Source organism: Lissotriton helveticus, chromosome 2_1 (genome assembly GCF_964261635.1).
Source record: "Lissotriton helveticus chromosome 2_1, aLisHel1.1, whole genome shotgun sequence".
In the NCBI taxonomy this organism is placed as follows: domain Eukaryota; kingdom Metazoa; phylum Chordata; class Amphibia; order Caudata; family Salamandridae; genus Lissotriton; species Lissotriton helveticus.
Window position 1 is genome coordinate 248,978,474 of NC_136059.1, and position 27,749 is coordinate 249,006,222.

At 41.8% G+C, this 27,749-nt stretch overlaps 1 protein-coding gene across 2 annotated transcripts in view; it reads right to left on the reverse strand.

The window, feature by feature from the left end:
• Positions 1-27,749, reverse strand: part of LOXHD1 (lipoxygenase homology PLAT domains 1) — a 1,099,077-nt gene that overhangs the window by 973,666 nt on the left and 97,662 nt on the right. For both annotated transcript variants that reach the window (XM_078674764.1, XM_078674763.1), the window contains one exon: positions 1,123-1,321. In XM_078674764.1, coding sequence (XP_078530890.1) covers positions 1,123-1,321 — 199 coding nt within the window. The remainder of the gene's footprint in view (positions 1-1,122; positions 1,322-27,749) is intronic.

The following is a 27,749-nucleotide window of genomic DNA, read 5'->3' on the forward strand; positions in this document are numbered from 1 at the left end:
CTTTTTTTAAAACAGACATCTGCTTTTCATCTGTTTGAGAACACACAGCTTTAAAAGCGATATCACAATTCAGTAGGCCACTTCCATAACAGCAGTATCAATTTTCTTGATACATCTTCTTTGTGTCTTGTACACAATAAACTTCGCCAGCTTTGACAAGAGATTAATAACAGCAACTAAAACACCCTGGGGTTGCAGGCCGTCCGAATTACAAAGGACACTGGTGGGACTTACCAGGGTGCTTCTTTTCTCTTTTTTCTGTTTCTGTAGTTAATCTGCTTTCTTTTAAATACCTTGACTCTTCACTTTCTGTTTCCTGCACGCTGTAGGCTCTTTATCTTTACTTTGTCTTCCAAGATTGTCCAAACGTCGCCAAAAATGTTGTAAATAGAAGCCTTGAGCCGGGTGTATTATTTTAGTTCCTTTATTAAAGTTAGTTGCCAGTCAAGTCTTCAAGATGATAATGTAAAAGACCCACCAGGAGTGACCTCCTTGTCACTCAGCTTGCCTGGTGCCAACTGCTAGTAGAGACCAGGGCAAGCCCCCAACACTCCATGATATCACCAAAGATTCTAGTGGTGACATCATGTGAGTGACAATGAAAACCCACAGACAGAAAAGAGACAAGCTAAATATAACAATATATATATCGCCAATGACCAAACCAATCAACTTTTATGCCGGATATTCTTGGGAACATATCAACAAACAGTAGAATTGATTTGTGTATCTCTATAGTCTTACATATGTTCCTTTTTAATGTTTTGCCATGAAAGAATTTGGAACAATGTATGATCAAGAGTGGTAAACACCATGCATATGTTCATCGACATAGCTCTCTGTGGTTTCTCCACGGCCAGCCATGGACGACCATAGCTGGTCTGTGGTTTTGACGGTGCATTTGAACAGAGGACGGGATCATCACCCAGCATTATTTTCAATTTTGAAGTGATCCACTAACGAGAGGGCCATAAGCCTTGCTGTATATCCCATTAATGAAAATACCTACACTGATAAGCAGTGGAAACCCAAAAGCCGTAAAGTACGTCCAACCAAAATTCCAAATGTCAAATATCTCCCACCATGAAAACTGCTAGACTCTGACACCAAAATTCCACTTACCAGTGTGGTCCTGTTGTTTACCGCTGAACTCTGTAAGAGACGTCTTGCTCCCAGGTGTAAATGTACGACTGAGCTGGCAGTCGGTGTGGTACAGTGAGAACCACTGCCGACAAGGGAAGGTCCACGTTTTCTCCCTGTGGGTGTTAGTTATAGATACCTCCTCCGCGTACCAGGCCTGCTGCTCTTCAATGCCATCGTGCTTCAAGGGGAAAGTAAGAAAAGTGACAGGGGTCAATTGTGAACTTGAGAAGGCCAAGCAAGATAATGAAGAGACTTAAAAGTGAATAAACTTAAGGGATTCAGATACCATTGTTAAAGAGAAGCACAGATATCCAGAACACAGGAGCAGTGAAATGATTGGTTATTTAGGGTCTTACTACACTAAGATCTAAGTATAGGAAATCTGGTAAGTATGATGAACGAGTCTGCAAGACTGGAGCTGAGGAGCATGTGTGAACTTTGGGAGGCTCAGTGAGTGTTCAGTCAAGTAATGCAAGGGTGTTGTGAGTGTGAGGGGTGTGAGTGAGTGAATGTGTAAGTTAGCATTCTCACGAACATATCAATTAACATTTCACCCAATTTCTGTCTTTCCTATCATTCTCCTACATTTTTATCTTTCTTTCTTCACTTCTTTGGTCCACACATCTGAGTAGATTCATGTTTCAATCAGGTTTTAAACAACGTTTTAGTTACCACCTTTCTCCATAACCTTAGTCTCTGAGTCTGTGCCAAGACTGCATATCTGTTTTCTCTGTTTTCTCTGTCCCACTCTTCTTTCCTCTCTATGCATGCATGTTTCTCCTTCTTCTCATTCGATATCTCCTTTCTAAGCCAGCAATGCTGATCCATGCATTTATCTTCTCTGTGAATAACGTATGTATATGCTTTTCACTTTACATCGCTAGACTTAGCTCCCTCTAAACTAAACTAGTATATAAATAAATCATGCAAAAAATATATGTATATGTGTGTGTGTGTGTGTGTTGATATATATATATATATATATATATATATATATATATATATATATTTCTTTTTGCAAACACACACACACACACACACATATATATATATATATATATATATATATATATATATATATATATATATATATATATATATATATATATATATATATATATGTATATATATAAAATATTCTGTGTCTACCATAATGTTATAACCTTTGCTAGACTGACAGCTAAAGGGCAAATTTATAAGTGTCTTATGTAAAGTGGGCACCCCCATCAAGGCCTGACCTATGAACACCACCTTATCTCAGAAGAGAAACTTTACTAGCCGCACAATAGTAAGGTAATGTGAGCATTATTAACCCTTCTTGCACTTGAGCCAATAGTAATACGCCATCTAACACGGTGACAAGTCATGCTGGGTAGCTTGATCTGCTCAAAAAGCAACAGGATCAGTATGTTTAGTAAAGTCGGGGCCTCATTACTGGTACTCAGGCGCCAGGGTGTTTCTAGTGCTGTGGTCTTCACAGGGATTCCATGTTGAAACTTGAGAATCTCATGAGGAATGAAGAATGGCTGTGGGAATCCTTAATTCCGAGACCGATTCACTATATCCTCCCTCATTCTCCCCCACAGTTTCCCCCGAAGGGATTTAGGTCGCTATAGTGAGGTCAACAATATGAACCTACAAAAATATTGCATCTACTCACAACGCCTACCACTACATCATCAAGTTGAGTAAATATTCACTGTCCTTAACTACACATCTACTTACCATGCTAATCTTGTGACAGTTTATGTCATGCATATTATATTATATTATATTACATCATATTATATTATACTCAAATATTTCTACTGCTTTCAGCAGCCAAAATATTTGAGGAACATATGACAGCTTTGCAGAAACTATCTGCTCCATTGAGAATTACAGGCCTCCAAAACGAGGTCCTAAAAGAGGAAGAAGTGTGAAAGATTTTTCTGGGCTTATATTTTTGTGCATCATTAACAATATATTGAATGCATTTTCACACTTGATTTCACATGTGTACATGTATATTCGGAAATAGTGCTGTTGCTTTTGGAACAACTTTTTTCTGAAGTGTAGAAGTGCATTTATTTGATATGTGTTTACTAAGCCATAAATCAAGTGCAAACACCATCTTGTCCAAGATGGATGTCATCTCTGTCCCTATCCTGCTTTCTCTCCACCACCTTTTCTCCTCGCAAACTCCACAGCACACAGTCAAACTGTAATGTACTGTTTATTTCTACTGTTATTGTTATTCTGCTCTCAATTAACCTGTCTCCAGTTCAGCCACAATTGGAAACAGTCACCAAGGGGCAGATGTATCAAGATACCCTTTTGCGATTCCCAAATAGCGATTTTTAAGGAATCGCTATTTGATCATTGCAAAATGGTATGTATGTAGAAATTCGCTATTTTTTAGCGATTTCTTAAAATTCCTTAATTGGGATTAGCAAATTGCTAATCGCAATTAAGGAATAATTTCCCATTCATTTCTATGGGCCAGGAGGCCCATAGGAATGAATGTGAAATTATTCTCAATTTGCGATTCGTAATTTGCTAATCGCAAATTGAGAATACTTTCAAGGGTGTAGGGGTGTCTAAAGGACACCCTGCTGCACCCCCTGTAATTCACATGTGTGCGCATATGGCGCACATACATGCCCCAAGTGCATGTATGAGCGTCACATGGCACCTTTACAAATTACAAAAAGTGCATTTGTAAAAGAATTCGCAAATTACCACCAACAACAAATCTCAATACATGCATAAATTCATCAGTAGAAATACATACAAAATATAAAAAATTAGACACCATTCAAACAATCATATGTGACATACAAAAGTAGGATTACGAGTTTATCACATGTTCATGAATTAAAAAAGAATTGTGTTTTTAAAATATAAAATAGATAAACAACCATTTAAAAGAAAGGGAGCTATAACATTTATCCTTAGTCATTATTTGCACTGGGCTCCCAGTCTGAAACTTCTCTGTGAGTATCCAAAAAACTCACATAGTGGGGGTTTATGTGGTCACTTTAGACCTCTGACACCAAGCATAGAGAAGATATAATTTAGTCGTGTCAGAGCTAAATACACGAAGAGAGCGTCTCAAGGGCAAGAGAATGACAACAGCTGACATGCAGGAATGATCCATGTTTTCCTCAGATTAGCATATGCAGGACAAAAAAAACCATAGGGCCCCATTAGAATGTCGGGCGGATCGCCACCGCCCGCATGGCGATCCACCCGACATCCGTCCCCGCCTGACACCCATTTCCCCCGCCATATTACTATGGCGGGGGGGACCACGGCAGACGGAGGAAAGATCGTCCACCGCTTTTCTGCCTGGTCGACAGGTAGACCAGGCGGAAAAGAGTTTAATATGGTGGCGGTGTCTGCTAGACACCGCCATCCATATTATGATGGGGGCGGACACATGCCAATGCTGCCACAGAAAGGCATACGGGTATCTCTTGCGGGGGCCCGTTGTGGGCCCTCAGGGATTCTGGGGTTGGGGGGCACCCATGGGGTTGTACCTATGGTAGCCCCCTGCAGTTCTATGTACATCGTGGCAGGCACTGTGTTATGCCTGTCACATTGTGCATTGAAATGCATGACATGCATTTTTAGCATTGCGCTGGGCGGTGCTTTTAGCACCGCCCTCTGGAAGAGATGATCGCGTTCCAAAGGTGCACCACAAGGAACTGAAGCCTATGATTCTTGTAAGTGTAGAGATGATTTTGACTTATACAGATAATTCTACCACAAGATGATTCTAGCTTGCAGAGGAGCAGAAGCACTGATCATGTATGAATTACGCATATCATTGAATCATCAATAGATTATTCTTGGTAAATGACTTCGACAAACGAGCAGACCATATGGATGATGCCAATACATGGGCAGACAAAGATGATCCCAGAGCATCCTCTGTCTTAGCTCACCTGAAAGCACTGGGTCTTATGCAATGATTCAATGTTCAGACACATGAGACGGCGCACACCCTGAGTTCAAATATTAAGAAGGTCAGAGGGTCTGATGTGCCGTATGTTATAATCACAGATTGGATACAGTTTATGTATTCCCAGTTTTTTTAACTCTTAAGCGCTCTCTTTTATGGTCTCCAGTTACAAATGTTATTCATTGTCATGCTAAGTTTTCTTATGTACGTAAAGTTACTGAGCAAGAAGTGTCGAAACCTTCTTGACATTCTGTTTTGTTCTTATTAATATTACTGTTTATACTGACATTTTCACTGTATTTTTGCATTTTTAGATTTTTGCCCAGATTTGTATTCTATACTTCCGTATCTTCTTTATATTGTTATAAGATTACTTAGTCATGTAGTTTTAAGATTTCAAGGATGTAATGTGTATGCATTTTTGCTACATCTTCCCCTTCCTTCACCCCACCTCTCTTCTTTTTTTTCTTTTCAATAAAATGTCTATTTTTCAAAACTTAAAAGAAGGTCAGAGGGCCAGTGGCTGACCATTCCCTCATAACCACCTTTTGCATGTGTCAGTGAGGGAGCTTCTAAGATAGCTCCCAGTGCATGCAGTGGCGGCTGGTGACATTTGAAAGTAGTGAGCGTAAAATTATTGCCGTACTGCCTTGATCAACCTATGGGGGGTTTTGAAAAAAGAGTGAACAAATGGTGCATTTTTAAGCAAATTTGAGGAAGCAGGAAGGTTAATAAAGCAATACGATCTAATTATTTATCGTTTAAAAAATTGCCAATTTTTATGAGCTGTAGAGGACAATCTTTGCGTATGCTGATGTTATTATTTACCCATATTAACTTTTGAACACACTGATGCACTTGTAATAGTTTTAGCTATACAATAAATACATTCATTGACTGTGCAGTGCTGTACATCAATATGATCAAACATATTTCCTTAAATTAATTTTCTGTTTTCATGCAAAAAAGGCCATTTAAAAAATAGGCGCAGAAAATATGAATGCATTTTAAGTATTAATCTGTGTAAAAAATGCCTGCATGTAATAGGAAAGGCTTCTCATCATTACCCAAAATTCTCAGTAGAAAAGCCATCCCATGTCGTCAACAGAGGCTTCCAAGTTATCAGGTATGAGCAGATTAACAAACCCTGATAAACGAAAGTAGCCGCCAGGGCATTCATGCAATGGATTCGCCTGCACTAATGGACTCCGTGGATCTGTGCAGTACCACCCACTGAAAAGGTGGCATGAAGATACAGGGCAGCTCTAGTGACCAGGTCGGCTCTCACAGCATCATGATCATTAGCTGCAGGAGCTACCAGGGACCAAGTTAAACCAGATCTGATATGCCAAGAGGTGCCTTGGGATGGACATCAAGCCACTAGGCTGATTCTTGCATTATATACACCTACTGCAGTGGGTACCAGCAAGAAGCCATTAAATACAACAGATCTCAGGCGCTGCGATGACCAGGCACTTAACATCATGCACATTTGCAGCAGGAAAAAACAGGGATCAGTAATACGTAAAACCAAACCTCATACACCGAGAGGATATATAAAACAGACTTCTGCTTTACAAGTTTACAGAGGACTTCAAGGTGTCATGCTGGCGCTTAGCATCATGCACACACAGCGGTGCGTCCATTGGGGCGTAGGGGCGTAGCCCCACCCATGGACGCACCGCGTCAATCACTGTCAATAAAATAATAAGCATGCACACCCAAATATAAATATTGCTGATTCCTCTCTCACGTGAGTGACGTGAGAATGCCGTGGCCACCGGGACACGCCCAACACAATCAGAGTGCGCTATGGGTGGGGCTGGGCTGCTGCAGCTTGAGTTACAGTCCACACTCAGCTGCAGCAGTAGTGCGCATGTGCATTTTTGGGTTCTCACCAGCCCAAGCATGCGCGTAGTATTAGCTTCATCGATAAGACTGGGAGTCTGGACCCAAGAGGTGCTGTTTCATACAGCAGCCAGGGCCGCAGCGACAGTAGTCAAAAGGGCGGATGGTAACTATGTCCCCCTAACCAATCCTGGCGCTGCATGCAGCGCCAGGATTGGTTGGTCCTCCGTGCAGAAGGGCAGGCAATCCTTTATTAGGTGCTGTGTGTGGGTGGTGCAGCCGCACTTTCTATGGCCAATCACTGTGTGACTTCATGTGAAGCCATGCAGTGATTGGCCATTTCGGGACGCATGCTATCTTGTCTGGCTGGCTGCTCCCTGCCAGGACACACACTGGTGCCACTGCCTGCTGCTCGCAGCTCGTCGTCGGACTCGTGGACACTTCTTCTTCACTTGGTGTAGAGACAGTGACTAGAGAGAGATCCATCATCCACCACATTCCGATTCCCAATCCTGCGAAAAAAACATTAAAGTAAGAGTCTCAGTCTCAAACTCACAGTACTCACTCGGTCTTGTCGACTCGTTATTAACGTCACACTACACTAAACGTGGCTGGCTCGTGATAGTAAGGCCTGGGATTTGTGTATTTATTTATAATTATAATGTCAAATCAAGTCGACACTCGACACACACACACAGACATCGTCATCCTTCGATCCGATTGTTATTCATTTATTTAGCGGGCCCGGCCCTGGGCCCTCCCAGGGCGAGAGCCTGCCTGCGCACACCTCGGCCAGTATAGTAAAGTTACATATTGTCTGGGGGGTTCACGGCAAAGATTCTTGGTCAGTAAAATGAAAAGGCATATTGGAGAAATGTAATGGTTTTGGTTTCATATGATACACGTGTGTGACGTACGGGTAGTGGTTGTAACCACTTTTCCTCAAAGAAGCTTGTTCACAAACAAAAACATAAAACTCCAAATAAAAGTCTGAGTCCGTAACAAATTAATCAAAAACGTAGGAGTCCGGCCTCATTTGTCACCCTGAGAGCCACTCCAGTCCATGCTTCTGTGAAAAGAGACCCCCCTCCCAAGCCCCACTCTATTCTCCCTCCCCCAGGGCCCTCCGGCTTCAGAGTGTGGTGAGCGGATTAATCGGGGCAGGAACAGACCATCAGATGTTGTTTAACCCTTTGCTGCTGTGTGTGCATGATACTAAGCGCCAGCATGACACCTTGAAGTCCTCTGTAAACTTGTAAAGCATCTTGCAGCACGTCATCAGACCTGGTTTAACCCATTGTGGGTCCCTGACGCCCACTGCTGTCCGCCAATCCGGGGACCTGAAGGCCATTTTATAGTCTTGGGAGCAAATAATATCTGCTTTAAGCCACTGTTGCTCCTTGGTACACGCTGCTGTGCATGGTGATGTGTGCCAAACTAGCACCCTGAAACCCTCTTAAAAGGTCCTCCCAGCACATTAGGTCTAATACTTTAACTCATCCCTGCCTGTTCTAGGAAGTGTGCTGTGCATGATGTCTAGAACCGGCCTTGCTGACTGAACCCATCACCTCTCCTCAAGTCTTGCATGGCATGAGGTCTGGTTCAACCCATTATTGCTCCATGCTGTTGTAAATGATGCTGAAAGTCACTCAAGTGACCAGAAGTCTGTTTTGTATATCCTCTCGGTGTATGAGGTTTGGTTTTACGTATTACTGATCCCTGTTTTTTTCTGCTGCAAATGTGCATGATGTTAAGTGCCTGGTCATCGCAGCGCCTGAGATCTGTTGTATTTAATGGCTTCTTGCTGGTGCCCACTGCAGTAGGTGTATATAATGCAAGAATCAGCCTAGTGGCTTGATGTCCATCCCAAGGCACCTCTTGGCATATCAGATCTGGTTTAACTTGGTCCCTGGTAGCTCCTGCAGCTAATGATCATGATGCTGTGAGAGCCGACCTGGTCACTAGAGCTGCCCTGTATTTTCTTGCCACCTTTTCAGTGGGCGGTACTGCGCAGATCCACGGAGTCCCATTAGTGCAGGCGAATCCATTGCATGAATGCCCTGGCGGCCACTTCCGTTTATCAGGGTTTGTTAATCTGCTCATACCTGATAACTTGGAAGCCTCTGTTGACGACATGGGATGGCTTTTCTACTGAGAATTGTGGGTAATGATGAGAAGCCTTTGCTATTACATGCAGGCATTTTTTACACAGAGTAATACTTGAAATGCATTCATATTTTCTGCACCTTTTTTTTTTAAATGGCCTTTCTTGCATGAAAACAGAAAATTAATTCAAGGAAATATTGTGATCATATTGATGTACAGCACTGCACAGTCAATGAATGTATTTATTGTATAGCTAAAACCATTACAAGTACATCAGTGTGTTCAAAAGTTAATATGGGTAAATAATAACATCAGCATACGCAAAGATTGTCCTCTACAGCTCATAAAAATTGGCAATTTTTTAAACAATAAATAATTAGATCGTATTGCTTTATTAACCTTCCTGCTTCCTCAAATTTGCTTAAAAATGCACCATTTGTCCACCCTTTTTTCAAAACCCCCCATAGGTTGATCAAGGCATTACGGCAATAATTTTACGCCTCACGACTTTCAAATGTCACCAGCCGCCACTGGTACCTATTACCTAGGCACAGTGGATTGTCTAAATGTTGTATAGTGACATCTTTTCAGCAATTGACAATAACATTGCTCCCTCTAAAGACAGCCTTCTTAAAGGGAAAGACTCTGTTCATCAAAAAGTGGCTCTCAAGGTAAGCTCCATAAGGTAAAGGTCAAGTGGCAGAAATCTAAGACTCAGTTACACAAGGAAGAGGAAGATGAGGCACGGAACTATACAGCAGCACTCTGGAACAAACTAAGATTTTCACCAATTTATAAATCTTTTACACTTTTTCCTAAAATTCTGAAAATCTATGCAAGTGTGAAATCATGATCCCAGCTCAGAAGACTGTTATTTCTTTTTTAGGAGGGACTGGAAGTTCTGCACATCAGTTTAATAGAAATTGTGCATTCTATACGGTGACTTCAGTGCCATTTTTACTCAAATTCTGCACCTTGCTCTGATTTTTAATGAATTTGTATCGTTGTATCTTTAAGTGAATTAGGACACCTATATAGTTTGCTAAGATGAAATGTGAATTTTGCGCGCTGTTTTGCTGCTTTTATGCTACTTCTTTTTCTATGCAAATGTAGCAGTTTCTATAGGCACTGCACTTTGAACATGTGCTGTAGCATCACAACGTAATAAAAGGGATGTTTTATATTGTCTGCTAAGATGTAACTCGCACTGTCACTGTATGCATAGTTAGTTTTAACATGTATCAATTAATCAGAGATATTATGTGGTTATTGTATTTCGAAAGGTAAGAGGTTTTATCTTTTTCAATAAAAAAACATAAAAAATAGATTTATCTAGAAGAAATATTAGCTTACTCAAATTATGTAGCAGCAACAGGAAATTGTAGTATAGAGTCCTTTAAGTCATTTTTTAAGTACCTGAAGGAGTATGACCAGTCAAATGCATGCATCTCACTCCAAGTAGGCGAAGAGTACACTCCAGTGGTTATTTAGAATAAACTAGTGAATCACATAGGAAGGGAGTACGTCCCACCGTTGCTTCATGCCAAAGGTATAGCATGTCAGAGAGTCAGAAAACAACCTCTTAGCTGTCCCAGAAATTGCCTGCAGCCCAGCTACAACAACACTGTTGGAATCCATCATGCAAAGCATCAACGCCACTTAGTGTGATAGTGATCTCTGTCTTGTCAAATCACAAAAAGGTATCAACAACCCTTGGACTAGGCCGTAGTCCAGCTGAACCCAAGCCTTCTAGAAAAAGAGACACAAAATAGTGTTTTTTGAGACACTCACACTCCTATTAGTGGCATGCTTCATCATCGGGTCTCACCCTGGTAAAGCAAGGTGGGCTCAAACACATCACAAGGAGCATTTTAAATATTTTTTCCAATAGGGGTCTTAAAATACTGATTAAAATATCTAAAGGTCACCCCAGTTTTCCTTTATTGTTGAGTGCAGTCATGGAGTAGTGGATAAGTATGCTGTAGAAATAAAAAGATAGCTATGGACTGCAAACTTGGTAATCTTCATGACTTTTATCAGAAGTGGCTATGCATGCTTGTAATCCAGCTATTCAGGAATGTCTCTGTGACAATGGTGATACTGCTTGCCATAGTCTGCAAAGCAGAAATTTCGGGTAGATGAGATGTAGCTCTTAAAGAGGTTGTGAGTGATCGAGAAGTATTTGGCAGAGTGACAGCTAGTGTTGATAAAAAGGCAACTGCTACGTTTTACAAAGACAAACTGAAACTGAAGAAACAGGCTAGGTGTTACCACTGTGGCAGTAAGGATCATATAGCATATAGTAAAAATTGGCCAGCAGACACACAAAAATATGGTAATTCCGGAATCATAGGGCATTTCACAAACGTTTGTAGGAAAAGGTTTGTGCTCTTTAAATGCACAAATGATGACAGGGAGGGTGATAACAATGATTTGGAGCCTGATGCAACCAGTGACGATTTGGTGATGAAAGTTTGCAACAACTTTGTTTTGAATATTAATGATGCTTAGCGTAAAAACAAACTGGAATGTTGTATGCTCGTTGGTGGTGTGCATGTGAAAATATATGCAGAATCTGTTTCACTGTAGACCATTATTACTGACGATATGTGGAAGTCATCATTTGTGAAAAATGTGGGAAGCAAACTGATAGAACCACACATACAACCTGAAGGATATCGTGGCAAAAAAATTGACATGTTGGGGTTTAGATGGTTGACATTTAATTTGTTTTTTTTAAAAAGGCATGCCCAAGCGAAATTATTTGTGGCTAAGAATGGCCCACCACATCTTGTTCTGGATCCCAACAGCACAGGACAAGTGTTGGTAGTTGATGAAGGGACGGCTATTGGTAACAAATTGTTCAGGAAACTGCCATCAGTTTTTAGCAACAAGTTAGGCAAACTCAGTGGTTTTGAGCATAAATAGTTCTTATGGATAATGCTACTACCAAAGTGCACAAAGTCCGGAATGTTCCTATTATGATTAGGGATGTTGTGCCAAAGGATTTCCACAAACTGGTGCATCACAATTCGGGTCTATTAAAGCGAAGTGTTATTTTGAAAAACTTGCCATTAAGCACAAAACAATGTCACTATATGTTAGACATGGGATTCGTGGTTAGCTGGGTATGTGCCCAGGCCAGGCAGGAACCTCCACTCTAGTCAGGGTAAGTAAGATACACACTGAAAGTTTACCTGTGCTCACCCTCTGGTAGCTTGGCACAGAGCAGTCAGGCTCAACTAAAGAGGTAATGTATAAAGGATTTGTGCAACTTGTAAACAACAAGGGTTCCCTGTATTGCATATGGTAGTTACCCCTAGGTCAGGGAAAAAGCACTGTGAAGGTATCAACCCAGGCGGCAATGAACAATTCTTGCCCACATAAATAGTGATACGACACAGTAGACCAACCCACTTCCGTAAATTAGTGTAGTTTTTTTATTTAAGCAAAGTGCATTAAAAAGCAATGACAAAAATGTTTTTTTAATTAAAAGCAAGCATGTGGAGACATGCAATACATACAAACAATAGAATGAAATACAAAATAAAAATGAAACTATAACAATCACAGTTTCATAAAGACATAAAAATAGTTCCTGAGTCAAACATAGATAAGTATTGAGTCGACGCGCGTTTCGGCGACCAGCGCCTTCTTCAAGACAAACAAAACTCTCAGGTTCCTAAATGAAAAACATAATTAATAATCCGCACAAAATAATCAATTAACAATCAGTTAATACATTATTCCAAACATCTGTCATATTATGACATCTTATTGACTATCAGAGCAACCTAAACGGAAGTGGGAGGTTAAATAGGGCCCTAAATAATAAGCAAGAAAAACACTGATATGGCAAAAGTAAATTTCAAGCGAACTTCGGTGCTCATTCGAAGAAGAACATATATAACAAAATATAACTATCAAGTTAAAACATTGATATTGGAGTAAAAATTAGGATGAAACAGAAGATATAAGCAACTTTACTAAAGAATAAAAAGGAATATAAGCACAGAGCACACTAGTCACTCTTCAATTATTTCTTAAAATGTATTATATGTGGACCATTTCTGTTAATATCCATCTGGAACCAATTCATCTTTATATAAGTGATAGCCTCTATGTGGCTAAAAGTAGGTGCACTAGTCACTCTTAATTTGTCACTTAATATGTATTCTCTATGGACTAATTGTGCCACAGCATATCTGATACGATTCATCTTAATAATAGCGATTACCTCTCCACAGTTTAAAGAGGCTAATATATGCTGAATTAATAACATGTTTGCGAATCCCACAATAATAACATAAATGCATATATACTCACATGCAGACTTTATGTATACACAATGTATATTCTAGGCACGACTTCCTCTGATAGAAAGTGTGTTCTAAAAAATGAAGATTAAAAATCACATCTGATGATAACGTAGGGAACAGTGATTGATCCCCTATTGGGAAATTGCCCATTCTTAAAGGTTTCTAACTTATTTCTACAGGGCTAATTCAATGTTGCAAATGTGTTTAATAATAATTGCAGTCACCCTATATACAGGCGTTGGAAAAACAGTAATCATGTCAATGCCTAGGAAGAGCAGATGGGAGGGTTTCCCTACTTCTTTCCAAAACTCAGTCGTGTGACAAACATATTTAACGAGCCCTACAGAATTCTAGTTATGTACGGAAGTATGAAAGGTCACATTACTACGCAACCGCACATTTAAATAAAACAAGAAAAATGGACTTACATGGCGTGTATAATTTTAAATGCGTCTTAGTCGTTCCGTTCCGATAATTCAAATTTGCGAAAGAAAAATTCTTTCTGAGCTTTAAAATCTAGAGGGCAAGAATAAACAGATGGTCAGGGTAGTTTTAACCTCCTCAATTGTTGTCACATTTTTAATTGGCAGTACTCTCAGGATTGCATTCTGTACCTTCAGGGAGAATGCTCCGAATAATTCTTTGATGACGGAGTATATGGAAATAAAAACGGGACACGCTCTCCTTTAATGTTTTTTGATGATAACAGATGGATTGCTGGGGAAATGAAACAAAAGCCTTTATTCAGCGAATCTTATCTTAAGAAAGATTTGTAATGAAGGAAATCGAATGGTCACTAAGCAGATACCGTAACGTGGTTTTCGAAGTTAAATTGCTTGATCTCCACTTTTCTGATATGGCATCATTAATTGGTTGGCTATGGTTTGCACTAACCGGTATGGACTACTGAAACGGGAAACCAGTCGCACAAATAAACATACTAATGAAGCTATACTTAACGGATAGTTCTAAACAGAGCAACCAATGCATTATTGTTTAATAAATCCTGGTATACCTCAAGTTATGTGCACTTCTTTTTTCGAGAGAAGTATACTCTCGGTATCATGATTTATTAACCAATAATGCATTGGTTGCTCTGTTTAGAACTATCCGTTAAGTATAGCTTCATTAGTATGTTTATTTGTGCGACTGGTTTCCCGTTTCAGTAGTCCATACCGGTTAGTGCAAACCATAGCCAACCAATTAATGATGCCGTATCAGAAAAGTGGAGGTCAAGCAATTTAACTTCGAAAACCACGGTACGGTATCTGCTTAGTGACCATTCGATTTCCTTCATTACAAATCTTTCTTAAGATAAGATTTGCTGAATAAAGGCTTTTGTTTCATTTCCCCAGCAATCCATCTGTTATCATCAAAAAACATTAAAGGAGAGCGTGTCCCGTTTTTATTTCCATATACTCCGTCATCAAAGAATTATACGGAGAATTCTCCCTGAAGGTACAGAATGCAATCCTGAGAGTACTGCCAATTAAAAATGTGACTACAATTGAGGAGGTTAAAACTACCCTGACCATCTGTTTACTCTTGCCCTCTAGATTTTAAAGCTCAGAAAGAATTTTTCTTTCCCAAATTTTAATTATCGGAATAAAAACGACTAAGACGCATTTAAAATTATACACGCCATGTAAGTCCATTTTTCTTGTTTTATTTAAATGTGCGGTTGCGTAGTAATGTGACCTTTCATACTTCCGTACATAACTACAATTCTGTAGGGTTTGTTAAATATGTTTGTCACACGACTGAGTTTTGGAAAGAAGTAGGGAAACCCTCCCATCTGCTCTTCCTAGGCATTGACATGATTACCGTTTTTCCAACGCCTGTATATAGGGTGACTGCAATTATTATTAAACACATTTGCAACATTGAATTAGACCTGTAGAAATAAGTTAGAAACCTTTAAGAATGGGCAATTTCCCAATAGGGGATCAATCACTGTTCCCTATGTTATCATCTGATGTGATTTTTAATCTTCATTTTTTAGAACCCACTTTCTATCAGATGAAGTCGTGCCTAGAATATACATTGTGTATACATAAAGTCTGCATATGAGTATATATGCATTTATGTTATTATTGTGGGATTCGCAAACATGTTATTAATTCAGCATATATTAGCCTCTTTAAACTGTGGAGAGGTAATCGCTATTATTAAGATGAATCGTATCAGATATGCTGTGGCACAATTAGTCCATAGAGAATACATATTAAGTGACAAATTAAGAGTGACTAGTGCACCAACTTTTAGCCACATAGAGGCTATCACTTATATAAAGATGAATTGGTTCCAGATGGATATTAACAGAAATGGTCCACATAGAATACATTTTAAGAAATAATTGAAGAGTGACTAGTGTGCTCTGTCCTTATATTCCTTTTTATTCTTTAGTAAAGTTGCTTATATCTTCTGTTTCATCCTAATTTTTACTCCAATATCAATGTTTTAACTTGATAGTTATATTTTGTTATATATGTTCTTCTTCGAATGAGCACCAAAGTTCGCTTGAAATTTACTTTTGCCATATCAGTGTTTTTCTCGCTTATTATTTAGGGCCTTATTTAACCTCCCACTTCCGTTTAGGTTGCTCTGATAGTCAATAAGATGTCATAATATGACAGATGTTTGGAATAATGTATTAACTGATTGTATAAACAAAATTGTTTAATTTTTAATTGATTATTTTGTGCAGATTATTAATTATGTTTTTCATTTAGGAACTTGAGAGTTTTGTTTGTCTTGAAGAAGGCGCTGGTCGCCGAAACGCGCGTCGACTCAATACTTATCTATGTTTGACTCAGGAACTAATTTTATGTCTTTATGAAACTGTGATTGTTATAGTTTCATTTTTATTTTGTATTTCATTCTATTGTTTGTATGTATTGCATGTCTCCACATGCTTGCTTTTAATTAAAAAAACATTTTTGTCATTGCTTTTTAATGCACTCTGCTTAAATAAAAGAAACTACACTAATTTACGGAAGTGGGTTGGTCTACTGTGTCCTATCACTATTTATGTGGGCAAGAATTGTTCATTGCCGCCTGGGTTGATACCTTCACAGTAAAGGATTTGTGCAACACACACACAGTAAACCAATTAATACACCACCAAAAGTTTCAACACAAGTTTATCAAAATAGGTTATTGTACTAGCAACAAAACAAGACCCAAACGATAACAATGTAAGTAATACTTTTTGAATTATGACTTTAAAAGATTACAGGTAAAAACAGTGTTCAACACACTCTTTGTGCTGCAATGAATATGGACAGTCTCATTGGACACTTGACGGCCACCGAGATCCAAGCTGGGGTCCTTCTGAGAGGTTGCCGCCCAGTGACTCAGTCCCAGTACCTTTGTAGGGATGTCACAGGGGCTCTGAAGAGGGTCCTGCATATTTGCATCTTCCAAGACGAGGAATCACCAGCGTAGAACATACAGCAGTAGCCGTGGGAAGGAGATGGGCTGATGTGCCTCGTATCTTGGACAAGACCCTGTTTTCCCGGGCAATGCGTTGCTGAAGAGCCATGCTGGGAGGCGCTACAGTGCCTTCGGCGGTGATCGGCACACACAGCCATGAAGCGTTGTAGCGTGGGTCGAACCAGATGCACTGGTCTTTGAATGGAGTATAACGCTTCTCAATCAACAATAACCCCAGCGATACAGCATGCTCCACTCCTGATTACAGTTTCAACTGTAAAGTGCTGATCCTGAGCAAGAAAAAGCACTCGATCAGTAGGCAGGAGAGCGGACAATCAGGCACACTCTGCTCGATGCCGGACTCACTGATTGCAGAGTCCCACAGCGAGGGTAGAGCAATCAAGTCTTCGAGGCCCTGAGCCAGCAAGCCCATGGAGATCCCTTTGGAAGAAGGCAGAGTCCAGCTCTCCTTCAACAGAGGCAGGGAGCACCAGCCAGCAGGGCAACAGGCAGAAAAGTAGTGCTTCTAGAAAAGCAATACAGATGAGCCCTTCAGGACCCACAGCAGTTCCTCTGACAGAGCTTGGTTACAAGAGCTGTAGTGTCTGATTTTAGGGGGGTCAGAGACCAGGTACTTATACCCAAAAGTGCCTTTGAAATGGAGTTGACCTTTAAAGCAAAGCCTTTAAAGTGTACTGGCCTCCTTTCAGCCAGGTCCTGTCAGCAGGCACTACCTATTGATCATGTGTAGGTGTCAGCTCCTCCCTTCCCTCTTGCCCAGGAAGACCCATCAGTATGCAGATGAATGCTGATGCCCTAAAGTATCCTGTGTTTGTGGCTGTCTACAGGGAATGCACAAAGTGTAACTGTCTACCTTCCCCAGACGTGTATTGGAGATAGGCTGTAAGGCACAAAGAGCAGTAAGTGTAGAGAGATGTCCACTTCCTAAAAGAGGCACTCCTAAACTACTAAATCCATCTTTATCAGCAAAGAGGGTTTGTCATTACCAATCCAAATATATAAAACATAAAGCAGCTATTTAAGGAATCACCAATGTTAACCTGTGAGTGGAGCAAGCCTCACAGTAGTGAAAAATTAAATTGGGTGTTTGTCATTTCTAGGACATGTAAAACAACTAGGTACATGTCCTACCTTTTACTTACATAGTGCTCTGCCCTAAGGGGTGACTTTTATGTAATAAAAGTGGAGTTTAAGGCTTGACAAGTAGTTTTAAATGCCAAGTTGAAGTAGCAGTGAAACTGCGCACAGAGGCACTGCAGTGGCAGGCCTGAGACATGTTTGAAAGGCTACTTCTAGGGGGCACAATCAGTGCTGCAGGCCCACTTGTAGCATTTAACTTACAGTCCCTGGGTATATGGTATACCACTTTACAAGGGACTTACAAGTACATTAAATAGGCCAGTCATGTATACACAACTTACACACATGTTTAGGAAAGACGAATATGCACTTTAGCACTGGTCAGCAGTGGTAATGTGCTTAGAGTCCTACGGTCAACAAAAAGATACAGGAAAACTTGGAGGTAAAAAGCAGAATGTTTGGCGGAAGAGCACCCTAAGGATGCCAGGCCTAACACTGTATAATCTCAGTAGTAATATATGATCATGGAAAGATTTAACCGTGTTATCAAAAGCCAAGAGTTGCAATGTGGATTGAATCACTCAGATCGGAAAAACTGTTTCGGTTTATTGTGTCACTAGTAATGAAACCACGTTTGGCTCTTTGATCATGATTAAATGGAAACCAAGGTCGAAGTACAATCTTGGTTGGTTTTGGGCACTTTAGCACTGCTGTCCAATGTAAAGTGTGTGTGCTCTCTGTGGTAAACATTGTAAGATTGGTCTACACCTGTTTCGCGTATTTGATTTACCTGTCAGTCCCTTGTAAGGAGGTATCTCAGATACCCAGGGCCAGTAAATTAAATGCTACTGGTGGGCTTGCAGCGGTGCTTGTGCCACCCACCAAAGTAGCTTTTCAAACCTGTCTCAGGCCTATGCCATTGCAGGGCCTGTGTGCGCAGTTTACTGCCGCTGTGACGTGGCACCTAAAGTAGTTGCCGTGTCTGTGACCCCACATTTACTGCTTGTCAATCACCCCTAAGGTAGGCCCTAGCTAGCCCTATTGGCAGGGTGCATTGTAGGTTAAAGGTAGGACATGCACCTTAAGTGCGTGACATGCCCTGGTAGTGACAAACAGACATTTTGGTTTCTCACTGCTGTGAGGCTGCCCTCTCATAGGAGTGCATTGGGGATTCCCATATAAGTGTTTCAGTCGTAATTCCTGATATGAGAGGAGCAGAGTGGTCAAGTTTGTTATGTTTGGAATAGTGATACTAAATGCTGCGTAATGGTGTGCGCAGATTTATGATCACTATTTTAGGAATGCCACTTTTAGAAGTTGGCATTTCTGTGTGCTATGTGTCTTTGCCTGCCTGATGTGTATTGCATGTTTGGCTCTGGAGTGACAGGGGCTGGTGATGTGTGTGGCTCCAGAGGGGCAGGGTGAGGCAGCGCTAGGCTGAATGGGCAGATCTGCATTTGGAGTAGTGGGAGGAGTAGCCCCTGACCCAGTGTGCCTGCCTTGTTCAATGCCGGCTCCGCCCCCCCTTTGGTGTGTCTGAGGACGGGGCCCTACCCGACAAATGAGGGTGTGAACACATAAATAATGTGCTTCAGTACCCCCCAGAACTAGTTGGGACTGGTTCCCCAAGCCCTGTACAAGGGCTAAACAAATACAAAGCATTTTGGGGCTGGGACTCCATGTAAGCTGTGCTGTTTTGGGTGCTTGGTTGTACCTACTGGGGCCCATGAGGAACTGCCATGAGGGACTCCCCCTCTGCTGAAGGGCCCTGTGAGCTGGCCTGCCTGGACCCAGCTTTGCCTTTTGAACTCTTGGCTCCTAGCGCCTCGTGAGCTCTACATCTCTTCTTCTGCTGGTACCAGGATAAGAGGAGCATTTAAGTCTGGCAGCGCTGAGCGGCACATTGTCCCAAGGGAATCCCGGCGTGGGGATTCCCCCACATTTTATCGGAGTAAAGCGGGAGCCTACCCTGCATTTGTGTGCTTCCAGGAGTGTAGCGCTGAAAAGAGCTGGGTTGCGCAGCTGTCACCTTGAGCGGGAGCCTATCCCGCATTCTGTGTCACGTTGAGCGGGAGACTACCCCGCATCTCTGTGCTCCAGGAGCCGCCAGCGCAAGCCTGAAGTCAGGTGTCCATTGCATGATTGTGGCCAGGGCTCCCTTAGGAAGAGGAGAGCACCGCGTGGTTGTTAAGCCTGGTGGGAGGCATGGCATATTCCCGGAAGAAGACGGAGCCTACGACCGTAAAGATGTGCCTGAAGGAACAAAGCCAAGGGATTCTTCACTCCATGTCCTTCCAGGCTGTGGTGAAGGATCCAGCACCGCCGGAGATTGGAGGGGTGAGTGACCCTACCATACTTGGTGTCCCGGCCGGCGGCGAGAGCGGGATGGAGCCGCCCGGGTTCCTGAAGCAGTCCAGAGATGGGCCTGCTCACCGGCGAGAGACTGGAGGAGTCCACGAAGAGCCACGGTGAGTAGGGCTGAAATCAGGCTCTGTTGGTGCCGCTGAGTGGCACTGGAAGAGCCCTGGTAAAGGGGGCTCACAAGGCACGGTTGGTGCCAGTGCTGTTTCTCACACAGCTGCACTGTAAGAGCGCGGGCAGCTGCAACAATGGGGCATTATTTTAGAAGTACCGGAGTTGGGCTTCAGAGGCACAGTGGTGCCAAGGCTGGTTTTCTCAGCTGCACCGCGAGAGCGCGGGCAGCTGCAACGATGGGGGCATGCTTTTATTTTAATAACGAGGAAGGGGTGAGATACACCCCCGCCCCTCTGTGCATCACACACATCTCTCCGCTGCATTGGCAGCCTGAGGGCCTGGTGGAAGGCCCAATGATTATTGCACCCTGACTTTTGGACAAAGGGCATTTGGACCCCAAAGGCAGCCAGTTGGCCTGGGGCCATTTTTGTGGTATTGGTAGGGCGCAAGGCCCTACAAGGATGCATAATGTGTTTATGCCTAAGGTGATGTGTGCACCTATGGAGTATTACTACGGTGCACTTCTTAATGTGATTTATGCCTGATGTTCTTCTGCATAATGTGTTTATGCCTAATGAGATTGCACAATGTGTTTATGCCTAATGTGATGATGCTGAGTACAATTTTTCACCAGTAGTTTCTGGTTGTTTTATATTTGCTACTTGTGTTTCCTAATGGTTCTGACAGTGGCCCGATTGGTCCTGTCATGTATATAATCCCCTGTGAAGTATTGCCTAGTGCCAGCTGGCAAAGTGTACATTTGTGATTATGATTCTAATGTGTTTATGATAATACAAAGCCTACTTTTTATATAACTTTGTGTGGAGTTTCCTTTGAGGTTTGGCTAGTGTGTTGCTGCTGTGTGTGTGTGTAGCGCAAACGCTTTACACATTGCCTCTGGGATAAGCCTGACTGCTCATGCCAAGCTAACAAGGGGTGAGCAGGGGTTATCTTCAGTGTGTAACTCCGTTACCCTGACTAGAGTGGTGGTTTCTGCCTGGCTTAGGCGCATGCCCTAGCCAACCAGAAATCTAATTTCTACCAACTTGTTTCTGGATTCATTCCTTTATCAGTAGAGAGCAACAAGTCATTATGGGGATGCAGGTCTTTGTGCCACTCACTGTGCGTAGGTGCATCAAGACTAGCTTGTCAGTTCTGTGGCTCAGGGGATCCTTTTCAAACAGAAGTTGGATGGGAGCATACTGCCTCATATCCCAGCACTCAATTTACCCCAATGCATTTTGGTGAATGCAGTGCATGATAACACTTACTTCAGTAGTAGGCTTTAGTTTTCTAGCATTTGTGGTGCAGCCTGTGCTGTGAAACTCTAGACACATGTTTCTGGATTCATTCCTTCATCAGTAGAGAGCAACAAGTTGATTTGAGCGCATCATGTTGTTTTGGGTGCATCATGCCTTTTGACTATATGCGCAAACAAGGCACACTGATCATCCTAAAAGAAGATTGATGTGGGATTACTGTGACTGGTGATTTAGTCCTCTACAACTGGTGGCTTTCCTTCAACTGTGCATCAGCAGTCTCTCACAATCAAGGAAAGTGGAACACGTTAGTAAGCGAAGCGACATGTCAGAGAATTAACATGACAGGGTCAGAATGTGCCGCACTCAGATAGGTGGAAACTTAGGGGCACATGCATCAATATTGCATTTTGCGATTCCTTAATTGCGAAAAATAAGGAATCGCAATTAAGGAATTGCAAACTGCAATGCATCAAGAAATTGCTATAAAAATTGATATTTCTTAAAATTCCTTAATTGCGATTCTCTAATTGAGAATCGTAATTAAGGAATACCTCCCCATCCATTCCTATGGGCCCAGAGGCCCATAGGAATGAATGGAAAGACATTCTTAATTTGCAATTCACCATTAGAAATTCGCAAATTAAGAATGCAATTTCAAGTGTGCAGGGGGTGCCCAAAGGACACCCTGTTGCACCCCTGAAATCTGCTTAGAAGTACATTTTGCACACTCACATGCCCCAAGGGCATGTGTGCATGCCCCAAGGGCATGTGCGTGTGTAAAATAGAACTTTGAAAAATGCACTTTAGTGCATTTTTCAAAGTTTTCGCAAATTACCATGAAGGTCAACTTCATGGTAATTTGCTCCCCTTATTTGCGAATTCGCAAATTTTCAGAGTTTGATGCATTGCTTTTAAGGAATCTCAATTTGATATTCCTTAAATGCAATCGCAATTTAAGAAATCGCAATTTTGCGATTTCTTAAATTGCGAAAATTACAAAAATGTTAATACATCCCAAAAATGGGAATTGCATTCGCAAATGGCCGAATTTTGCGATTCGCACCATTTGCGAATGCAATTTCCTTTGATGCATGTGCCCCATAGTCTACCAGTGGTCAAAAAGTGCACTGATCTTGGGTTAACTAAGGAATCGTCTTGTCGGTTCATTCAGTGGCTGCGGGACTCAGAGAATCCATGTTGCCCTGTCACAGAATTTAGCTCTTACACATCTCCCTCCTCAATCAGTGGCTGCTCCGTTGACATGTGGATTAACAGGTTATTTTTTGAGAGACTGTAGGTATGTAGGTGGGCTAAAGTGACAGAGCTTGTAATTGGTAACTGCCGGTCAGTGGACGGATTCAAGTGAAATGAGCACAGAAATAGTGACTCTGTAGTGGATGGCAGGCTCTGCCTTCAGTCTATCCATTTCTGCACTGGACCCAAGGGAGCTGGATTACTTATGGGCAATGAATTAGTGCTAGTGAGGAGATATGGTGTCAAAGCAGTTCCTTCTGACCTTACTGACCAGTGTCTTGCAGAAGTTCTGTATTGTGATCTGGTGCTAATAATTACCCAAATAGCACCTAAGTCACTTCCTGTGGTCTGTCCTTGTCCCTCCCTTCAGTTGATGTCAATACAGCAGCCTAGATTATAAACTGGCTAGACTCCTTCCTGCTCCTATACTTCTCCAAAATGGGCCTATACCTCCAATTATTGCCATTAAGAGAGTGGCGATTATGAAATGTAACTCACCTGCTTAGAGGAGATGCCAACCGCTACACTGCTGCTGCCTTTGCTTTGATGATTCTCTATGTGTGTGTACGTGCCAGGGAAACTTGGATTGCTAATGTCCAGTATGTACCTGTTCTGTGTGAGGGAAGCCTGCACTGATGCTTTTCATTGCTGTATTCCACATAGGGAAGCTTGCACAACTGCTGCCAATGCTGTTGCTGTATCACATGAGTGAAGCTTGCACTGCTGTTGCCTCAGTTGTACCCTTGAAATGTGTTCAAGGGAGACCTGCAATGCATTTGCTGATGAGGTCCCTATTTTTAGTGTCCTAGAGCAGATTCAGACACTTTTTCACTACATTAAAGAACACACAGTAGGTTTTGTAAATGTTTGTTGAAAATTGCATGAAACAACGTCTGAATGTTGGCATGTTCTGTCTAAGAACGCCTTAGATCGATCAGTCTTCTTCAGGCGTCGTTCTTTTAATGGAAGCACGAAAAGGCCATAGAGCACAACCGGATTGTTCTTCCACCAGGCCACTTGGGAAGGAGCAATGTCAATGCCCTATCAGTGACACGTAACTCACCGGACCACTGCTTCATCCCCTTTCACATACTCAAGGGCATATTCACAAAGGTAAATCTACACATTTAGATTTACTACAGGTAAACCACTTTTGGCCATTCGCCATTAATGAAGGTAAAGTTACTCAAAATGTACCAACCCCATGAAATCTAGGGTGGAGTAAGTAAAACATCAAATATGACCATAAAGTTACTACTTGTATTGAATTACAACTATATCTGTCATTCCACACAAGTGGAAGAGACCTCTGAATTCGAGGCGGTGATCTCCGCCTGCTATAATATGGGGAAAAGTTACACGTTTATTAACTTTAAAAAAAATAGAAACCATATTTTAATGTTAAATATTAATGTTAATTCATTGTATACATTGTTATTGTTATATGATTATATTAAGCACACAAATCCTCCCAAAGGGGATCTCTCAGTGCTTGAGCAGCCAGCATAGGTCGCAGTACATGATAACTTTAGAGATTAGACAGCCATGTTTTTAAGGATTTTCTTGAATAAAAGTAAGTCCAAACAAGAATTTAGCTGCAGGGGTATCTGGTTCCTGTGTTGAAGTGCCAAAAAAAAGAAGGAGCGACCCCCATGTCTCGCGGTATGAATAAGCCTATGACGTAACAGCAGTGGTTCACTGGATCTAAGATGGCGGGCTGGATGTATGACTGCAGTTAAACAACAATGGGGAATCCCTGTGTCCCTCCGAACCTGGGTATGGATATATAAACAAAAACAATGGTTCTGTCGGGCGTACAAACTATTTGTAGTGCAAACAATTATTTTTTGTTATTTTCTACAATCTTCAAACAACGATATCCGAGCTGTTTAGCATATGTGGCCATGAGGTCGAACACAGCCGGGTCTGGTGGCGCAGTGGACTAATGCATCCACTGTAGGGGCCTGTGTTTGACCTCATGGTCACAGGTTCTAATCCCGGCGGGTCCATTCAGCCTTTCATCCATCTGGTGTTGATAAAATGAGTAGCATAGAGTTAGGTAACAATATACATCTGTTAATCAGCACCTTGAGACCCTTGGGTGATACGTGTGCTTTCCAAATACACATGTTATGTTATGATAACAAAAAGCAATGCAAATTGGATTAATTTTAGTTCACTGAGGGTTAGTTTTGTCACCCCAAACTTAATTTCAATGTGCGCACCATAATTGGTTCTGGTTTGGAACACATCTTGATTTACGCTCTCTTCATTCATAGGCTGTCATCCCCTTCTCCCCCACACTTGTCCTGATGAAGACCCGGCTTGACTTCCAAATTGAGCATAGATTGGGTTGAAACATCGACGATCTTCTATGGTCCAGATTGACCAAAGCTTTGTGTACAAATGACTGATTAATTTGTATAAAGCAACAGTCGTTGTGTTCTTCATAATATTCTGGCCTTCTTTTCCCTTGTACATATTTTAATCACTTTGTATATAACATATCACTGAGCACTAACGTCACTTTAGCACACATTACCTTAAGCTTCACCTTGCGTTGACAGCCTTGTTTCCAAATGTGTGAGTATATATAAATGCTTTAATTTATATAAAATAACACAATACTCACCAATTTATGTTGCTTTTGTTTTTTGTTATGTGTTCCATATGTCTAAACAGCTCGGATATCATTGTTTGAAGATTATAAAAAAAGAACAAAAAATAATTCATTGTTTGCACCACAAATAGTTTGTACGCCAGACAGAACCATTGTTTTTGTTTATATATGGATGCATGACTGCAGCTTGTTTCTCAGGTAACATTGGCCACCCCCATACAAAGATTTTAAAACCAGACAGAGAGGTTTGAAAAGAGCACACTTTTTTATGGGAAGCCAATGAAGGGATCATGATATAGGTTCATATGGAGAGCAAGGAGGAAGGTTGCAGACCAGGCAGGAGCCGTGTTCAGAACAACTTGAAGTTTGGAAAAAAGGCCTTCGTCCATTGCAACCATTAGGGCATTCAATTGTCCAGGTGACTCACCATCAGTGCCTGGACAAGTGTTTTCCTGACCTGCAGAGGAATCCATTGTAAGGCTTTCCTAAGCATGCACATCAGACCAAACCATGTGCTAGAGATTAAATTAACATGCTCTTTCATTGAAAAGTTGTTATCTATAAGTACACCGAATCGTTGACCTTTTTTAGGGGTTGGAGTAGGTCCCAAATCTGATGGCCACCAGGCACTGGACGAGACAGCACGTGCCATCCTGAAAAGCAAAATTATATTTTACTGGAGTTCAGCTGAAGGAAATTAGCCATCATCCAGGAAGTAGTCTTTATCATGCAGTTCCTACATTTGATTTTAGTGGATTCCGGGTTTGTCCCCATGCTGATGACAAGTTGTGTATCATCTGCATGCAAAATGACATCAAAGCCGATTGACCTAATAACCTTAACCAGGGGAGCCACATATACATTAAAACGAGTGGGACTTAAGATGGATCCCTGTGGAACCCCTTTATTTAAGGTGATGATTCTGGAGTTATAGAGATCCAACTGTACCGCATGTGTCTGGGCCGACAGAACATTTTTCAGCCATTCTAGTGCTATGCCTCTGATGCCAAGCTCCCCCATTCTCTGGATTAGAGTTACATGAGAGATGGTATCGAAAGCTGCTGATAGATCCAGGAGAACCAGCATAGCTGAGTTCCCCTGTTCTAAAGAAAGCCTGATTGTGTCAGTGGCCTCCACTTAGGCTATCTCCATGCTATAGGATGCACCCAAACCTGACTAGGAGAGGTCGGATAGGGAATAAGTTACCAATAAAGAAACAAGTTGTTGGTTGACTAGGGTCTCTGTGGCCTTTCCAAGAAAGGAAAGCAATTATATAGGTCTGTTATTGACCAGATCTATAGGGTCAGCCGTACGTTTTTTGAGAATCAGTCTAACCCGGGCAGCTATCCACTTATTTGGAAGAGCTTCCAAATTTAGAGAGAGGTTACACAAGTCTGTGAGTGGAGCAAGAAGTACTAGGGCCTAGGTAGCCCTAATGTGAGAGGGAACAGGATCCCCTGGTGATCCAGATTTGATCCTGTTGAGCAGGACCAGCACTTGCTTAGTAGTGAAAGTTTCAAGAATCATAGAAAGGAGAGAGGCCTACAGGGATATAAATGTTTTTTTGTACCTGCCCAAAAATCTAGATCCGGGAGAGCAATGGGCGGGTTGTCCATTTACATAGATTTAGACATCCCAGGTACCTGGTCATCTCCAGATTGGAACTCGTATGGGTTTCAGGTAGCTCGGTTTCGTGGAAAGGGGCTAAGACTCTCTATTTTTAACATCTATAACACTGTGTTAGCAAACACCCAAACCCAGCTACTTGCTGAATTAGACCAGAGGCTGGAACAAGAAATAATATCCCAAAATAAGGGGCAGTCTCATGGGCTGTTATTAATGGGAGATTTTAATTGCCATCTCTGTCTGGCATTGGTTACGGCAAACTCAGATTGGTCACAGTGCCCATTGGAAAAGGGGCCTCATTTCACTCATACACCCACTGGGTCGGCTCTGGGTCTACTTCGGCTGAAGTATGACTTAGAACACACTATTACCATGATTGACCCACAGCCGGATGGCACACTTCCTCCGACTTTTAAGGGCAGGGGCTGCTCATCCATTATAGATTATATCCTGGCCTCAAGATCCCTGATGAACAAAATAGCTGGGGCAGGGATAGAATGGAGCAGTTTTAGTGACCATAACCCTCTCGTTTTGGTGCTCTTATACAGGGTGGGTGTTGGAATTAGACCCCGCGGTATAATTGAGGAGAGGGTTACAGACCAAGGTAGGCGACT